At 39.6% G+C, this 20,609-nt stretch overlaps 1 protein-coding gene across 4 annotated transcripts in view; it reads left to right on the top strand.

Moving 5' to 3' along the window:
* Positions 1 to 20,609, top strand: part of Fas1 (fasciclin 1) — a 216,280-nt gene that overhangs the window by 125,986 nt on the left and 69,685 nt on the right. For all 4 annotated transcript variants that reach the window (XM_070293293.1, XM_070293301.1, XM_070293311.1 and 1 more), the window contains exon 2: positions 6,994 to 7,129. In XM_070293293.1, coding sequence (XP_070149394.1) covers positions 6,994 to 7,129 — 136 coding nt within the window. The remainder of the gene's footprint in view (positions 1 to 6,993; positions 7,130 to 20,609) is intronic.

Here is a 20,609-nt window from a genome sequence, read left to right as displayed (position 1 = left end):
TTTCCATTAAACGCTTGATGTTTTTATGGAATTAATTTTTTCTCTCTCTCTCTATTTTCTCATGCCCTTACGATTCGTTATTCGGATGTTTTCTTATTTTTAGCAATCGAGGCGAGAGATATTACAAGTATAAGTCAAACGACAAAGATTGACAAGATAAGCGACGAGTATCGATAACGCGAACGATCCGACATTGCAACGTATGGCGATCGCGAACATCCAAGGAAATCGTGATCCCCACGATGGGGTCGGATTTAAGGGGTCGTTCCGATGGCGCCAGTCGGAGATCTCACCCTCGTACTCTCGTTGCCCGAAATTCATTTCTCCGAGTTGTTTATAAGGGGACGACGATGCCACGGCGATGAGTCACGTGGTACGCTGAAGTAAATTTCCCGGCCGTTTGCGAGAAATTACGGCCGATAAAGTATATGACGATCGCAGAATCATGCGAACCGTGAAAGTTTAATAGATGGCGTTTAATATTTTAACGTAACGGCCGTTCGCGCTATCGCAAACCATAGATCCATAAATTCTTTTACGTATATTATGGTGACTGCACAATGTGTGACAGATAGTCCGCTATATATTACCGGAAATTTCCGCGAACCCAAAATAATTTAATCGGCCGAAATTGCTCGCCCCGTTCGAACATATATCTCCAATTAATACCGTATTTAAAGCTCCGCTGAGCAGAACGATATTCTAAACAGAGCAAATATGCAAACATTTCGTGATGCGTTATTGCCTCCAATTTATAATTGGCTGCTATTAATTACATTTATTATTAAATGTAAGAAAACAAATAAACTCGCGGAATAATTTGCGCCTCTAAACCATCGATTAAATTGTCCGTTCAATAATTTTATTATCTATAATCTTAAGGGCCGGAATCTTTAAACGTCACTTATCGTCAACGCTGGCAGAGTACGCGTCACGCTCTCTCAGACAACCCCCGGAGGCGAAATATCGATGGCGCGAGTAAGTGCATCGAGATATTGAGATGTGACCCACGTATTCAATATAAAGGCTTTTACCGACTCACGCTTTTCTGACGTAAGCGACGACCTTCCTTCGATCCTCACGGTATCCTTTTCGCCGTTTCTCCGGCACCCTTCTTCTCAACGCGCGTTTCTCCTATCAATGCGTACGCGGTCAATTTACAATGGAATTGCCTCAACGGGTCATGCTGCATAATGCGCAGCCCATAATGCATCTATGCAGCGCTTTTGATATGTAGAATGCAACGTGCATTATATATAGGGCGTTTCGAAACCAACGACGTCGTTTTCGTCTACGGTTTCTGCCATCGATTCAGTCTCAGCTTTCTCTTTCATGACCTTTTAACTTTTAATCTTGGATATCTTATAAATGAATCGCGATCTAATAACCTAGACTAGACGAAATTACAGTCAGGGATTTTATTCTTCGAGAGTCTTGAATTTTATACAATTTTCTTTATAATTATTTTAATGGGGAGATTTTAATTTTGCATATTCACAACTTAGATATAGAGTTGAAATTAATCAAAGAACATGTAACCGGTGTAATAACAGCGATAATCCGAGACACCCGATATATCTGGGAATGTATAAACATTTGCACACACGTGTATAATGCATAAGTGACAAAGACGTTATCAGGCGCAAGACAGGAGCGCTTTATAGTCCCGATATCGAATTGAATCGAGAAGTAATTTGCACGTAGTAATGGCACCAGTTATATCAAAGAGAAACTGCAACGTGGCTGCTAAGATGTTGTTCTTGGCTTTGCAACGTTATTCTTGATTGCCGCCACATCGAGACGACGATCTCTCGACTATTACATGGAGATGATATTGCTGTTTCCTGTCAATGCATCGAAGCGATGTTAGCAAGTGTGATCCTCCCAAAATAACGTATATTGACACAAGTCTGCTTCGTTATTGAGTCTACGCATGTAGAATAGATTTAGATTGAATATTTTAAAGGGGAGAAAATGTCGCGCGACATATTAATTTGCATGTGATCGTGTGCATCCGATCAAATCTATTCGCGTAGATGAATCATTTCGTCGTATAATAAATAGAATATAACGAACACGTGTTATCATTGTCAATAAATTACTGCTGCGCGCGCTATCGAAACTCTTGAGGGAATGCGAGGACGAAATCTAAACATTTCGCTCTTTAATCCCTTAAGAAATTTTATAATACACATATGTATATGTATCAAAAATTAAAATATTTTAGAATATAACAAAATTTCGCAGAAGTATACGCTTGAGAGATTCCGCAAAATTTTTGATCTACTTTTGTGTCGTCTAGATTATACCGACTTCTACGAGAATATATTTCAAATGTTCTAACTCGCTGAACTCATATAAAGCACTAAAGCGCGCTCGTACAGAGCTGGCATAATAATATGCAGATTAATAGCAGCTCTTTGACGTGTGAATCTAATTCGCAAAGCGAATTCAGGCTCTCGTCTGAGTGACGATATCGTTGACTCATAAACGACGGGGTACATCTCGTCCCGATTCTGAATAAAAGTTCACCCATTCGCATAAATATCCGTATCCGTCGAGGGTGCGGTCGTTGGGGTGTATAAGAGAATAAAAATAAGGGAGAGAAATGATACACAACAAAAACAAATCCATGCGATCGTAGAAACGCGAAAAGTTTAAGGGCGTCCCCCGATGTCCAATATATCTTAATATATAATATGTAATGGATTTAAAACGGTGATGTACAGTTCTCGTTCATCAAGTATATCTGATTAACGACTTATCATTGTTATTTAAACAACAATTTGTATTTTTGCTCGCGAAAGTAACGAACGACGTGTACCTATATACAATATTTTAGGATACTCTCGCCAAGATAGCCTCTACGAACGAAACCAAGAGATAGAAGCACGCGAATCGAATGTCGCTTTATTAGTGCAATCGTGAAAAGTTCCAAGTCGCAACATGAACCAGCGCTGGAAAACTTTTTAATGCGTAAACTCATCTTAATTAAATTTCGTTACTTCCATTTTACAGTGGACGCAACTCTCTAATTCTAGTTCATCTTCTATTCAAGTTCGCAAACTCGTAAATGCGCAAAGTCCTCGCGTTCTTCGTCTTTTTCTCTTGTTTTTTATAATGTACATAATAATTGAAATTAAATGTGACTGTTACATCTGCTTTGCAACAAAGATACAATATAATATGCAATTACAACTTGAATTTTGAACTAGAGAAAATGATATTTCTAAATTGAGAATTGAGACTATGACGAAAAATGACACGTTTACGAGTCCTCGTAAAAATATTACAACACCTGGAAATAATACAAAATCCATTAATTTCGTCACTGTTGAAATAATTAAATTTCGAGTTGAAATAATCATTATTCTCTTTGTATTACAATATATTTACGTGCATTATGATAAATGCACAATGTAATAACGAAAATATAAACAGGATATTTAACTTTCCGTTAATTATTTCTCTTTAACGAAAATAGTAAACACGGTTTTAAAAGAATATATAGCCGATAGCACAATGACTGATGTATGTCGTGAGATAAAATGCCTCGAGGGCAACGTGAACATGAATTAAGGCATGGAACATAAAATTAAGATTCATGTCGCATTTATTTATTGTACCCGTAATTTTAACACGAGGACGTAAATTTTCGCCAATAACTTCACAAGTCGTCTCTAGTTTTGAAAAACCTTCAAACGAGCACGAAGATTATTCTCGATAATTATGCTTGAATCTATTAAATGCAAACAATCTTGAAAAGTGGAACATGGAAAATAATGCATACAGCATTTATTTCGAAAGCACGTGAAATATGACACGTGAGATGACAAATATCGCTGCAAAATTATCCTCAGAACGCGTGATATTTCAAAAGCATGTAATGCGATAAAATAATATCAGAAAGAGAAAATAGAAAACTTATTTTAGCGTACAATTTAATCTAATTTCCGTGATGGGACGCGATAGTTTCTCGACGTTCCCGATTCAACGCGATTATATTATATTTCATGGAAACATCCGAAATAGTTTTTCCTTCGTTCAATCTATCGCGACTATTTTCATTCATCGTAAAAAATAGCAAATTTACAAATGCAAATATTTGCACGTATTAATAACACATAATATAATATACATATATATATATTTTGCTATGCGTTCGGAGCGCTCGGTAAACATCCCTTTTACATCCTGATAGTTTTATCAACAAATTTGATAGATGCAAGTCGAGTGAGCGAATTTTTAAACGCGCAAAGTTTTTAAATAGTTTGTTCATCTTGACACGAAAATCTTTCGATTTAATTTAAGAAATCAAGAGATTCATCCAAACGGAATATAAATGTCAAAAGGTCTCTGTAAAAATACTTAAAAAGACATCTTAATCGTTCAAATCTCCTTCAAACGGTTTTTAGTTCCTTGTGGCAGGTTCCAAGATGCCGAGTATCTAAAGTGACTTTAAAAACCTCGAGTTTTTCGCGCGATTCGAAATCCCTCGAATGGCTGATATTATATAAGACTTGATAAAACTCTTGTGTCTACCAAGACAATCGATACGCGAAACACGATGTCTCGATTACCAAGCTGGAAATTTTTTTTCTATCTGAGGAACTATTTTTGCCATGTCTCTCTCTCTCTCTCTCTCTCTCTCTTTCTTCTTTTGTCTATTATCCCCGACCAATCCCGTCGCTCTCTCGAGCTCGCCTCGACGAACCAACTCGCATTAATTGCCGGGAGTCACGACATGTCTCCATTACTCAAGAGCTTCGTTAAAGGGAGGCGAAAGGGATAAGAGAGCGCCGCGAGGATAAGGGGCGAGGGAGATAAAGAAGGTCGCAGCTATGTTTCACCATTATTTTTCACGAATTGGGCCCGCGCCGCCGTTATCCTTAACGAGAATTGAACGACGGGCCCCCGTTGTACGAAGAATGAAAAAAAAAAGTATATATCGCGTTTTAAAAAATTTCGTTTGCCTTATTATGAAATATTTCTATTACTTCTTCATAAATAATCCCGAATGCATTACGTTGCGTCTCATCGAGCTTTCGATTTTAAGATCTAAATTTATATCGCGCACGAGAAGACGCGACATCGATTATCATGAAATGTAGAAGCGCCGTGAATGAGCCGCATCCTCGTACATATAGCTTCCATTAATTAATCAGAAATTTCCTGCCGACACCACCGACCGACCAATACAACTAATAGACCTTGCTCCCCGAATCTCCCTGCCAATTATCCCGCCGTGTACTAATTAGCATATATGGTCGCGGTAACAAAGTTTCCCGCCTCCGACAATGTCGTCCGCGAAACTTACAGCTTTAATAACTCGTGAACTAGTGAACTCGTGATTTTACAATCGAAACGTAATTCCAAAGCCTTCCCAATTTCGAAGTTGTTTGTTTGTAATTTGTAGAGCGGAATTAACATTAAAAAATCGAGGCGAAATCGGCCACTGGTAATTTTATTACTTTTAATCTGAAAATAAAAATGTTGTAGACGAGTTTGATGACACAAAAAAAAAAAAAAAAAAAATACATTTAACGCCGGATGTAGGACATGACCGCGCATTGAAACAGGAAAATATAAAATGCGGAAGTACTCTATTAACTTCGACAAAGTCGAAGAACTCGAACAACTGTCTGTGTGTTAGTGCGAGCGAGTACTGTCGCGACGGAAAAATCACCGGCAAGGTACACCTCCTGCGTACGGAAACTTTAGCAGTTTATTATAGCCGAGCGCCGACATAGTTCTCCCTCAGTAGCGGAGTTTCAAGCAATGAGACGAAATAATCGCGTTTTTACGCGATAGTCGTGCCGAGTTTTACGAGAATCGGAAGCCTCGGCGACGCTCTTGCGCGGTAAAACTTGTTCGAATGCCGCACGCGTCATAAAATCGACAAAGCGAACCACAGCAGCGGCGTGATTTTATCATATATATACTACTGGCCGACATACTTTCCGCGTCTAATGCGAATGAATTCGTTTTTGTACGTTCCAGGGTCCGTAGAATCGTTCGGATGCATAAATGTCGTGCACAAATGTCACGAAATATCGCGAGTGTTGAATTAAAAATTTCATTAAAATACTTTATGCTCTCTTATTACGACAACGTTGCGATATAATAATAATTGTAATAATATAATAATTACAACAATTATAATAATTACAGTATAAAATCGCAAGAGCAGTAATTATGCAACAATTAATAACTACGTTTAAAAAGCAAAAATCAAACAATGTAACACGAAATGTTGAAAATCGCGCAGTGAAAAATATTCAACCTTTTAAAGTGTCTAATATTTTCCAGTGATATGTTTTTTCCTCAACTCTCAAGCGACGCGACACTGGACGGAAAAGAGAGAGAAGCTCTATAACGGGAAAGGTGAACTCGTAATACCCGTCGGTAGATCGGACTTTGTATCCGGCTAATTAAGCATTGATAACTAACGAGGTTCCTTTGTGCCGCCGCCGCCGCCAACGCCGCGAGCGGATGAAAGTCCACGGAAAATTTCAACCGACACGTCGGATTAAATGCTTTAACTCGCACGTAGTAGCGTCGAACTTGTGTTTGCCCGAATTCGAGATGCAAACTGCGAGAACTTTAATCCCCGCTGATGCGAATTACTCGAGGCATGTTCCCGTTGTAGGGAGATGAAGGGATTCCCCTTTTTTTTTCTCCCGACGACGAAGAAGCGCTCGAGCGGACGTCAGAATCGATCGCTTCGTTCCGGCCTCGTTTCCCGCTTTATTATGCGGGGACGATGATTAATTTAACGACCTCCTACAAGCCGGTCCTCTTTTGAGCGCCGCGATTGTTTGATTTTGTTCGAAATGCGCCATGTGGGGTCACATAGAATATAATGCGCCATTTCCTTTTTTCCTCCCTTATTTTGTACGCACCGCGCGCGTCCGTTAATTATACTGGCGCGATCAACAAAGAGATGGCTAGATCAAACTCGCTTTAAAACCGTATTGCGATTGTCTGTTACAGTTTTATCAGCTCCTGGAAGCCAGTCAAGTGGCCAATACGACTCTCACATATCGCCACGTGACTGTGTTTGCGCCGACTAATCGAGCATTCCAGAAATACAATGGAAGCACGAAGAATCTAGTTTTGTATCATATGTGTAAGTATATCGTAATATCTAATTTTCATTAATCTCTCTAAAATGAAGAAATAGGATATATCATTGAAACGAATGATATTTTGCAAAAAAGTGGAGATTTTTTTTATTACTAATAATATTAAATATCAAAATTGCAATAAAATCCGCACATTCCGTAATTAAAAAATTGAAGACGTATTAGCAAATTTTATAAATTAATCTGATAAAATGATAAATTTATATGACAAAGAACAAAGCATGTTATGTGTATGTGCGTGCGCATGCGCACGCGATCAATATTTAAAATCTTCACGCGTCTGCACAATCTACAAACAATCAAGAAAATTTCGTTGTCTCCCCTATTGTACAATACTATTACGTATTTTCCGGAATAGGCCGCGACGACGCGGGAAAATTCTCGACACGGTCGGAAACTCAATTTCCACAGTTTGCGCGAGGCCGTCCTCTACCGCATCTGCATTATTTCCTTTCTTCGTCCGGCTTTTGCGTTGCGCCGAAGTGCATTAGCTTCACCGAGCTGAGTTTCGGTATTTCGTGCTTTGATCTCGACCGGAGCCGGCCGAGCGTTTGCATCCGTAATGCATCCGCCAAGTTGCAAAGCCGCGGCGCGGATCGGAAGATGCATTCGATGTGCGCGCCGGACGTTTACACGCTTTCGTAATTCAGGGCTTCTTCGACGACTACGAATATAACGAGAAACAATGGTGATGGTAATATCCGTTATCGACGTATTCGCGTTTACGACCATTCGACCATCCACTCGGGCATTCATCGATGTGGATCCTGATAGAAAGGTAGGGGGCATTGTTACGATTGAGCGTAGCTGACTAATATCGCGCGGTGTCAGCGAGCTGACATATCAGTCGAGCCGTTCACGTTAATGCATCCTGTTGTACGTCGGGTGGAAATCGAAACGAGATTGCGCGCGAAGCAATCGCATTCGCGTGAAATTCTTCTCATTCCGAAGAACGGAGAAATATCCGTCCGCTTTTTAATATTTCGATGCAAAAGTATTTAGCTATCATGAATTTCGAAGTAATCAGACGACAATCTCTCCGACAATCGGAAAAAGACAGAAGAGTACGTGAAAAATCAATAAAATCGTCAGCAATAGAGACTAATATTTTAAAGACATATATATTATTTTGCGTATTCTATCTTAATAAAAATGATCTCTCCGCGAATAGAATAAATTTTATCAAATCATTTTCTCGATCGTGCATCGAAGTCATCGTTAGGTCATCCGGTCACCTAAGAGACGACCTTCTTTCATCACAACCGTCTTTCATCAATAAGGAACACACTCGGGCAAACAACCTGCTCGATCAAAATCCTTATTATCCTTAGCGGGTTATGGTAAACGCGACAACGGGCCTCGTTAGGCGCACCCTCGTTCGCTTCGCCTCGTCACGTTTCGTCGTCTTCGCGTCCGTCGTGTGTTTACGATGTCGCGCGCGGTGTGTAATTTCGTCGCGCGATGTTTACATTGTCACGCGCGCGCGGGGGTCGACACGGAGAAACGCTTACAGGGATGGTCGCATCGGCGTAGCATGGCGCCATCGATCTCGACGGAGACTCGAAGGCAAACACACGTTAGAACGGCCTCCGCTCCCTTCAGCGCGTGCCCTTCCGTACTTGCGTTAAACCCGGCGATAAGAAAGGGTCGCGCCTTTGGCCGCGCAACTGGCCACACCGGCAAATAATTAATCCGATTTGAACGGCTAAGCCGCGCGCGCGTAACCCTCTCTTGGTGAGCGTCGCACCGGAAAACGAGCGTTTCATGGAGCAAGATGGGGTGGACATTATTATTATGCGAGCTTTGCGGCGAACCTGAATCGAGCGACTCAAGAACGCCCGGTGGACAGCAAGTATCTGGACAAGCGTAAAAGAAAGGGATTGTTATTGATAAAAAGAAATTAAGAATTCTATTTTTTATCATATGAAAAGAGAATAATTTGATAAGTAATATTTTATAATTATAAAAATTGTAACTGTATAATCTTTATAATTATGTAATTTATATACTTTGAGCGTGATGGAAAATTTCTTTCAATTATTTTTAAGGAAAAATCGCTAATCTAGGAGAAATTTTTTTCCCTTGAAACTCGCATTCGCCACAATAAAAGTATCAAAATAAACTTCTCTACAGCTGTCAACGTTACATCCCTGCGTACTTATTCTTTAAGACCGTTTTCCTCCACCGGGAATAATGTCGCGAGCTATCCGGACGAATTACCTCGGAGACCACTGCGGGAAACGTTCCGACTAAGACTAAATAATCAAAGGTCGTAAGGTCGTCGACTTTTCGTTGACGCGATCAATGTTATTCGGCCTAAGGCATTTTTTCCGTAAAACTACGACGACGACAACAGGAACGAAGGAAGGAGCGTCGTCGCCGGTGACGTTCGTCGACGGGCCGCTACTTCTATTCCTCGACTGCTTCGCCTTGTCTTCTTCTTTTTTTTTTTGTCTACTCCAGAGCGACGTATTGGAGAGCAAACAGCTCGAACGAAATTACCGCGTGCAAAAGACTTTTTACGAGACGCGTCTTGTGAAAGAGATTGTCAAGAATTACATTATCCTCCTTCCCTTCACCCCGTCACCCCATCCTTCCCATCCACCGTGATGCGAGGTAAATAAAAGACGCCGGCTTGATGCCCTCTGGAAAGCAGGAGGATAGTTATGCTCACGTGATGCTGTTGACTGCATCGATTCGACGCTCAAAGCGTAAGCTGAAAATTATTTACTCGAGATAATGAATGGGAGATAAGTAACTTTGTAACATTACTCACTTTGACATTTTTGTTACATATTTTCATAATAACGCGACACATTACGTAAGAATAATATTTTATTTTAGATCCCTCTTTTGTCACATTAGATTATGATTCTCTCTCTCCCAACCCACGGATATTTACGCCCGTAACTTTTTAGGCATTTAAGTTCTCGACGTTTTAAATCTCTGCTTTAATTCCCGTATATTTAGACGGTGCGCATTATTTTTTTTTTCTCCCGCGACAACTTGCGGATAATAAAGTTTGGCGGAATTATAGCAAATTGCAATTTACCCGACCGTAATTTTGGACAAACGTGCAATTCAGTTTTTTTCATTCGCGCAGAATCCAAACGGAATGGAAAATTCAAGAAGTCGAAATATAAAGTCTCCCCTTTATACCTCGAGAGAGTGTCGGGTCCGTTTCTCGCGTCTTTCGCGCGCGCGGGCGCGGTAAGAAAAGCCTCTCTTTATCTCGTCAAGTCGGCGACTATCTCGGCACTTCGCCTCGAGCGGTAACGAGAGGACTGATCCTACGCTCTCTCTCTCTCTCTCTTACTCTTTCTTTCTATCGCGCGCGAATCCACTGCAATTTTGTACATCGCGAAAAGTTTCACAATTAGTCTTGGAACTTTCATAATTCCGCAGCTTAACCCGCCTTGTTTTGCGGCCGAGCGTTACTGCGGTCGGTTTAATTTATCATTTTACCTCTCGCCCGACTACCTCGACTTTTCCCCGTCTCGCCCCAAACGTGCTCCTCCGCCCCCCTGTTCATTCTTGTCCTACACGCGATTTCTCACTCTCAGTCGAATCTCGAAGGCTAGGCCTTCTTAATGATATCTTAATATCCGATTAACTGGAAAGAAATTTTTTTCGAACGAAAATAATTCACATTTAATTATCAAAAGTTCTGCGATTCGTTCTTTTATAAATTCGGCTTTTAAATGTTTTCAAATGTCTCGTTAGTTTCGAGTTGTAAACAGAATAAAAATTCATTACTATTTTTAAAGTGAACGAAGAAAGCATCCGAGTTGTATTCGCAATAAAATTTGGATGGAAGAAACTTTTACGAGTGTAGCGACACAGGTGTAGGGACACGACGGCAGAAGCTTACAACAGTCGAGAACGCCAAGTACAATATTATCCTACTTTAAATACATAGATGGTCGAGTAAAGATTTAAGGAGCGTAGGCCAGCCGCAGTCGCAACTCGCGGTCGCTGTTCATTCCGAAAAGTTAGATCACCGCAAGATAATGCTTTGCAAAACGGCGCACCGATGTGGCTAAAGTCGCACGGGGTCAACAAAGAACATTTCTATCTATCGCACGTATTTGCGGGAACGATTATATTTGAATTTTTCAAGAGTTTCCATGTATCCCGCCAAAAATCTGAGCGTGATAAGAGACGTAGCAAATTTTAAATCAGTTTCCAGAATATGTTATGATAGGAGACTCTTAATACCGTATCGCGGATACGGCAATTCGAAATATTTCGAGCCATAGGCGAGACGCTCTTTCATCCCGTTCGTGACATGGGACGGTGACAATAATGGGGTATGTCGACTGCCGGTAAATTTAGTCGCGGAAAGTTAAAGACTTCGGTCGCTTCGGGGACGAAGAAAGCGCGGAGAGGGACAAGCGAAGAAGATCATTTGGAAAGAGGCTTGTGTCGGTCGCTAGATGGGTGACTGCGAGATCGGTGATCAGGAGAAAGGGAGAGCGGATAGGAAAGAGGGGCATGACAAAAGAGAATGGTGCGAACTCTGGCTTCTAGGTAACTTAACTGCATCTCTGGTCTTTGTGCAAAACTTAAAGACACTATATAGCCCGGGTATATAGGAAACACTCGCGGAGACGAAAGGGGTACGTATACACATATATGTGTGTGTGTGTGTATGAGCGCCGTCGACTTTAAGTTCGTGCCCCACGGAAGTTGGTTACACGGTGCTCTACGTGCCTAGGAACAAGCCGTTCGAGCGTCTGTGACACATCTCGTAGCCACAGGCCAGGAAAGGGGCGGCTTCGTTTGTCTTGTCGGAGACTGCGAGAACTTGCCGAGTGCACGGCGGATGAAGAGTGAAGAGGAGGCGGTGAGATCTCGCCGTTTCCTCCCGGTTGATCGAGTTTATTATTGACCTGTTATTGAATCACAGTGGAGCGCCGGTTATGAGAATTAGCGGAGAAACGCCGTGAGCTTACGTCGAGGAAAGTATTTATTCGATATAAATCCGGCATTCGCTTCGCGGACTATGCGATCATTGAGCATGTAAATTGACGACGTTTCTTTAAATTTAAATAAAGATTAATAGGAGTTTAGATTTTTAATCCTTATATCTTGATCTGTTCGGAAGCTGTTACGAAAACGTACTGTACGTTTGCTGACGATTCTGATATTTTCATGTGATAAAAACTTCTCGTGTACATAATTATTTTATTAAACTTTTTATAATATTCGCCAGTATATTAACAATTTTCTCTGCATGTTCTCGTTAAAGAAAACGAAAGATTAAAATTCCGACAGATCTAAATATACACGAGTCCAAAAAGAAAGAACCGCTTTGATATGGCGGTAATTCCCTACAGATTTTAATCTCGTTTAATTCCGCAACGTTTTATCGCGTATACGCTATCGGCATAATCGTGCATGCGCCACCAGAAATTCCAATCTGCTCCTCGTAGCTGGTAGCCCCGCTGAGTTTAAACCAATTAAGATAAGACCACCGGATGAATCATCTCGTGTAATAATTTTTCAAATGCGCGCATCTGCATTTTCACGCCGAGTAAAACGAGGACGCATTTCCCTCGTCAAACGAAACGAGGATTCGTCATGACATCGGAGAAAGACGACGGAAGAAAGCGCAAGAAAAAAAAAAAAGAGAGAGAGAGAGAGAATAGAAAAATTGCTCTCGACACTTTCCGGCTGTCGACCGCGTGTCGCCACGTCAGAAAAATCTTAATTATGTCATATAAATGCCAAGACGGCTAAAGAATTGCGTTCAAGACTCGACGCGATAATGAAACGAGACTTAAATGCGACCGCCCGTCGCGTTTATAGGTTGTAATTAAAATCTTTTTAAGCAACGTGCTTTCTCTCTTTCTCAGCGAGACTCTTGCGCCACTCATAAACTTCTTCCTAATTGCTTTCGTATCTAATGCCGGTTGTTACAATCATAAAGCTGCGTACTTTATGCTATAATAAAACAAGTCGATGTGCGCCGCGTATTGCACAGTTATTGCGCATGCAAAAAAGATCTTTTTTTTTTTTAAATAATTTATCGCGATATGTACAAACATAATTATCTTCCACCGTATTTATTGATTTCCATGATAATGTGGATCTCTCTCTCTCTCTCTCTCTCTCTCTCTTTCTGATCTTTGAGAAATTTATAATTCTTCGCGAATTGCAGTATATTATTTTTCTAATAAAGAAAAAGAAAACTGCGCATAGCATGGCTCGTAGAACAACAAGGGTTCGTAGAAATAGCAAAACTTTAAAAACTTTTAACAAATTATCTTAATAAAAACCCATTATCTTAATAAAAACGAATAATTTATGTAATGAGTCCGGTGGCGCGCATTCGTGACCGTGCGAGGAAACAGTTGGCGTCTCATTACACCTTCTCCGCGATGACTCGCTCTCGGAACGACGTAATTATGCTGAAACTTCTTTTTTCCGTGTGCCCGGAGAATCAACGATACCATCGCGACCGCGTACGAAAGCCGGCATCGCATTCGTACCCCGCGACGAGAATAAATCGGCTACATTTTCGCGAGAAATTTGCCCACGCATTTATTATCGCCGGCGCTGATACGGCGCGGACGTTCGCGCATGGCGCTGATAATTTACAACCGTCATTTTTTTCAAGCCCGCTCAAGTATTCGCCCTTACACACACGATGCAAGTAGTCGAAATTCCGCGGAGTATCGCGCGGCTTTAATTAATCGGCTACGAAACGAAACCGCATCGCGCGCATAAGAATGACGCTTATCCGTCAGTGACTGAAATTGGTCCACGTGGCTTGGATGGCTACAAAATACCCCAAGGGGCATCCCCTGCGAGAATGAGATACAGCCCTGCTCTCCCATTCCACGACGCTGGCATTCAAGTTGGATTAAATGCGAAGAAGACCTAATGAAAGCGACCAACCCTCTTCCACGCAACCCAATGACGCGAAGCGGCAATAACGGGTGGCATCGTATAAATAAAACTTCCGCCGTCGCACTTCAAACGAGAAAAGAGAAAATAGAACGAAGAAGAGGATTAAGAAAAGTGAAAGATAAATAAAACGAATATTCAAGAAGATAACATGTAAGATAATGGGAAAATCTTTCAATTTCCCTCTTCTCGTTACAAGAAATTGTATTTCGATGTATGTATTATACAATTAATTTATCGTTAATTTATTCTCTCTAATCCCGTATTTATATCTCGCGAAATAAACTTAATAAATAATCGGACTTGCTCAATCGTTAATATTAAATCATCGTTTAAATGTAGCATATATAATTGCATAGTTTTAGACTTATATCAAAAACTATTGCTTTTGAAATAAAAAAAACCTCAAGTACTTTTATTACTTAATTTCTCGAAAACTTTCTTGCTGCAGCTTTTTATTACGCAAGTTTACGTATACCCTACATATATGATTTTCAATTTATTTATAAGAATAAATAATATAGAAAATCGATTCGCCGCATCTCGCATTGCGAAGTGAGATTTTTACATACTAATATTTGTGATATAATATTCACAATAATATTCTATTATAGATTGGAAAGATTAAAATAAAATATAATTTAAACACGCTGTATATTACTGACCTCGTTACACTACCGACTTCTTTCGACGTATACCGTGCTATCGTTTACCTACGGTGGCCTTGCTACACTGCCAAATTCTTATAAGGTATACCGTGTTATTATTTATTTACGAACGGTGATCTTGTTGACGTGCCTTCTATGTGTGCGTATTATTTCAGTTGTTCATCGTCGCCCGCGGACGGAAACAGACGTGTCTGGCGCGCTATGCGTGCGTCCCAGCATTTGATCTTTTTTTCGTCGTGTGATTAATTAATTAAAAGTAAGATTAGTAAAATTGACATAAATGTGCGCGCGTATACTATTTGTTAGTAACAAAGATAACATTATACGAATACGGTTGCGTGATTTTTCAATGTCGAGCGAATCATAGCTTCGTGTAAATGTGATTTTTAGTGTTCTCCCGTCGCAATATAAAATTAAGCGTGAGATTAATCGTGTTGAGAGTATTACGTAGTAGTATGCGCGTGATCGTAATTAACTGTGTTTTCGCGAGTGTCATATAAAATGCCAATGAAGGAGCAGCGAGGAAAGGAAGAGAAGGATCGAGGTAAGTGGTGCTTTTATTTAATATTTGTTTAAAAGACAAAATGTAATTGCAATAATTAATTTTTAAGATATTATAATTATTTTATCTTAATAAAACTTTTAACTTTCAAACAATGCATTTCCTATATCACAGATATCAGTAGATCAGTAAGTAAAAATCAAAATTTGCTATAATACAGTTGCTATAGTTGAATTTTTCTGTATTATTTGTTCTCATAAATTATTTAAAATATTTATGTATATACATATGTAAGATCCATCGATACTCGCAGAATTCTATAATAAGAAATAAATAATAGAAATATTTGAAAACTTTTTCTTTCAAGCGATAATTTTTAAGATATAAAAACTAATCAAGTAAATTACATTTAGATAGTCATTTATCTATGAACTGTGCGTAATATTAATGATTAAACCTTTTGATTGTTAGTTAAGCGTATTTCGGGAACAACAAATTCAGAATTAAATAAATAAATTAGCAATAAATTAATATTTAATTAATTTGCGATATATTTGAATATTTCTCATGATGGAGAAAATTACCGCAAGGTTGCTGTAATATTTTGTGTTGTATGGGAGATTAACAGATTAGAGAAAAGTCTATAGTCTTATATTATAGGAATGACGGGATTCAGAAGATGTAAAAAGGACAAGATTATAAGAGAAATTTATATATATAAAAATATTAAAAATTTTCGCTCTTTATATTCATCTCTTATCGGATGAAAATTTTGCTTGACTGTGCCAAGTCGAAGCAATCTTCCCTCTTCTTGCCTAGGGCGACCTGCACGCGCAAGAGAAGGGAATTTTCGCATAAAGCGGCGACGCCCCCCCTTAATTCCTTGTTTCGCGCAAACATTTTCCTCGTCATAATCGCGACACTGCCGCGGGCTTTAACGAGAAGGGGTGTCGCAGCCGGATATAGAAACTCGTCGCTCGATGACATCCGACTGTGGGTGGGTATTTAAATATTTGAACATTCTGGAATCTAAAAGATATTCGTATTTATCCTCGATGACTTTAACCTTTAAAGAATCGTGACAAAAGAGTTCCGAATTCATTCAGAATATCTTAATCTTCCGTCTTACCGCGCTTGCTCGATTGTTGAGTGATCGATGGTCAACAATTAGAGAAGCGATATCCTTTACGGTGGCTGTGACTACGATGGTAGTTGGATCGAATGGTTGAATAGGAATGGACCGTATGCGATTAAATCCCCCGTCCCCCTCCCCCCTTCTGCCTCCTCCTCCCACGTTTCGCTCGGACCCTCGATTGTTGAAGGAGATATCGTGCTCTACCTACTCCATCCACAGCGTTCTCTCTCTCTTTCCCTCCGCGATGTCTCACTCCGTCTTTCGATTTCAACGACTATCTCCGTCGCGAAATGGTCCTCTGTCGAGTGTGGACAAAGAGGATGGGCCAAGTACGAACGACGGGTGTAAAGCAATCAATTATCTCTAATTGAAATTAGCCGAAAGGCCCGCGCGCGGAGAATTAGCAGAGCCAATTGTGAATTACTTGCGTACAGCGGGAGGAACTTATCCCACTCGTGATTGAAGACAAGATGCGGTTTTTCCGTAAGAGAGAGAATTTATATTTAATATTTTTTTTTTTTTTTAATTAAATCTCTAAATGATAGAATTAGCAAATAATATATATGAATGCTATTCTAGAGCATTACAATAAAAATAGATAAACAGGTAAATGTCAATTATGTAAGGAGATTGAAGATTTGAAGTATTTAAGAATCAAGGAATCCAAAAATTTATAAAAACAGCGCGCAATCGAGTTTAGTTATATGTATAATCATAAAATTGATAATTATGATTTCTATCTTGTGCGATACGGCTTTAATAACGATTATCGTTTGCGATTATTATATGCAAATTCGAACGAGCGTGCTTTATACCGCGATATTCTACGCGGCTCTCCAACAGTGACTCTGAAAATAACCCAGTGCAAATGAATGACGATAATATCTGTATTATAATGTATATAGTAAGGATTATCTCTGTATTTTACACATTGAAGCTCAAACATTTCTGTATATTACTATTTCGCGAGAGTTATCGTATGACAGAATTCGTGGAATCCCATCAACGTGTACGAGCGCGACTATGATAAACGCTCTACCCTTGACACGTGCACAAATCTGTCGGAAATTAAATGAGAAATTATTCGACTCGCGCGATAACATCGGGCTTTTGCGATAAAGCGAAATTATTTCGGAACGTCACTATTTATGTTTCTGAAATTCCGCCGAAAAATAATTATCTCGAGATTATACAGTCTCTAATTTTATCCGATAATTTTTTTGCTCGCTCGTCTGATTCTCTTCTAAGACGGATGACTTCCCCCCCACAAATGACATTTTTCTCGCGAGTCACGCTACATTACCGCCGCACAATTACTCGATTCTGACTCATAATTACGCGCGACAACGTGCATTAACGTCGAGGCTTCTGACACGTTCGAGTATCGATGTTCGATGTTCAGCACGAGTGTAGTTGGCTGCACTCAATCGCAATAACGCGTCTGCGGAGGGTGACGACAAGCGAGGGTTCAAGTTTAGAGGCGCAGGGGCTTCTATCAGGATTTACGTTCATGAAACACTCCCCCTCCGCCATTCCGAGATAACGCGTAATCGTTGTGACTGATATGTTTATTCCTCGTGCGAGGAGTACGGATTTAACCCTTTTGTGCAAATACGCGCACTATGTCAAAATAAATTGTGATTATTAAAAAAAATATCGCGCTTATCGCGTTGTAAATTACGACTATTACATTTTTGCTTAAAAAGTTCGTATAAATAAAGGATTCAACGCGTATACATACATCTCCGGATGCACGCAATATGAAAGTTTCAACATGGATATTTTTTGATATTTAAATATGAATTGCGCGGACGAACGGACGGGAGCAAAATATACGTACGTTGCAAATTATGGCGTACATTTCGGTGTATATATTTTTACGTTGCCGACAATTTATACGCGTGTCCGCGAAAATTTAATTGAGTGCTGCAAAGAGTCGCGATAAAACGCGACACAATTTACGAGCGGTTGACATTAATTGACGCGGTTAGTAATATTACGAATCTATTTTGAGCTGCAAGTTCTGATGACAGCATCGATTTTTTTTAATTCCGTTGTTCCATTTATTTGCATGTATGATGCATTAAAACTTATTAATTTTGTGTAATGGATTAGAGAGAGAGAGAGAGAGAGAGAGAGAGAGGGGGGGGGGGAAGAGGGTAGATTGATCAGTGACCTTATCAAAGTAGGACAAATTTGTAATATTTCCATTAATATCGTCGGTCTGTTTTACCACAGCTTTACATTTAATTACATATGACATGTGAGATTTTAATATAAAGCAGGATATTACAAGATAAAATTATAAAATCTTAAATTTTTTATTATCACATTTATGTGAATATTATTTTTATATATAAAATTAAATTTTTCACCTTAATTATTTATAAATTACGTTTCTACGTAATGCATTTATTTATGCAATTTAACACATTCATAGATTTAAATATGTATAGTTTCGGGTACGTTACCAAATGTCGAGCGTTACAAATGAATTTCAGGCTATCTTCGATAGGCTATTCATGATAAATTCTATCGTGCGATTGCCTCGATGGAGCTATCGAAGCTCGTGCAAAATGAGCTCCCAATCCTCTTACCACGTAGCGGTTATGGCGTTCTATCAGAAGTCGCATCCAATCTCCTTTACCCTTATTTTATGACTGCGATCTATAATTATCGAGCAAAGGCTCAATGCATTGGATTTAAGCTTTCCCTTTGAAGCGCGCTAATTTGCATTCATTACTTTATATTCATAGATTTTTTTATCAATCTCCATAGAGAATTTTGTACTTTAGATGCGTAAATATCTTTCAAGTGTTGTAAAATCGATATTTCGCGAAATGTACGTGTTTCTAAATGACGTTCGCGACGAGGTTCTTCCGCGGTAAAAAAAAAATTTGTTCGATAGTCGGTCCATTTCTATCGGGAACCAATATACCCAACCGCTCATCCGAACGAGCGATCGCAGGCAAAAGCATCGTTCCTCTTACTTTTCGTCATCGGCTATTCTCTCGTTCCTCACGGAGGATTTTCGAGGCGAACTTTTTTCCCAAATGGACGAACATCGGATATCCCGCGCGGACGTGATTGGGCGCTTCAGGTGCGATGCGAGATTGATACGAGAAGCTGAGATTGATTTCCGTGTCGGAGAACGGCTTGTAGAAAAGATCTCTAAGGACTCCGAGACTGTTCCCTTCCCTCGCGACGCTCTGTGACCACCGCAAGCGCTTCCTTTCATCTTGCACGAAAATAAGTCCGAGAAGGAAGAGCGTCTCCCATGGGAAATGTAGTCATCTGCGCCAAGAAATTTCGAGATACCCGAGGGTAGTTTTCTACGGTATTCGCGGATCTCCAAGGAGAATGTGTCGCGCGCGCGTGTGTATGCGTGTGTATCGCTATATTTGGGGATAAAAGCCCTATGACGCACAGATTGCTCTCCGCAAGGGACGTGTATATTAATCCTCAAATGTTTCAGAATTTACATTTATCAGAGCGAATAAGACTATATAATTATAAATATATTTGGAAAGAATATACCAGAGAAAGGACATAAAAAAATTATTGAAATAATATTAATGGATAGTAAAAAGAGAAATTTTATCCATTTAACTTTGAAATCTGAAGAAGAATATAATATATAGCGGACGTAAAAATATTCGAGTTTGCAAAGAAAGAGCGCATAAAAAATATTTAAAAGTTAAAAATACGACAAGTCTAATGAATGGGAGAATCAACGAATGGTCATCCAGAAAATGAGCAAACGGCCGGAATCGATGATTATTAGCGAGCGATGCAGCCGGTTCCCAAGCCGCAGATCGATAAACGCGCGTTGTTATTACTACTGTTTACTAATTAGTCGGCGCGCTATTATAATTGGTAATTGTAGGTACTTGTGAAAATCACGCCAAACGCGTCAGCGACGTCACGAATCCCATGCCTCAATGCACGTCATCCATTCGCGAATCGTTCTATCGATCGTTACATTGATTTTAAATTACATCACGTCGAAACAGAAATGTTCGCGTCCACATGCGTATATACACGTGATGTCATCGGCCGAAAATTTACTGATTTTCGAAAGTTATAATATCAAAGAAATTGATCAAAAAAAAAAAAAAAAAAAAAAAAAAAAAAAAAAAAAAAAAAAAAAAAATCAAGAATGGATACTTTTTTTTTAATTCTCAAAGTCGAATGAAATTTGAGATGATGAAAAAATTAAGTGGAATGTTTAAAGTTGATCCTTTATC

The sequence above is a fragment of the Polyergus mexicanus genome, unplaced genomic scaffold, assembly GCF_030449975.1.
Source record: "Polyergus mexicanus isolate NDT 795.1 unplaced genomic scaffold, iyPolMexi1.0 SCAF_1, whole genome shotgun sequence".
NCBI lineage: Eukaryota > Metazoa > Arthropoda > Insecta > Hymenoptera > Formicidae > Polyergus > Polyergus mexicanus.
The sequence above is the reverse complement of the archived record's forward strand: the minus strand, read 5'-3'. Positions and strand labels throughout refer to the sequence as shown.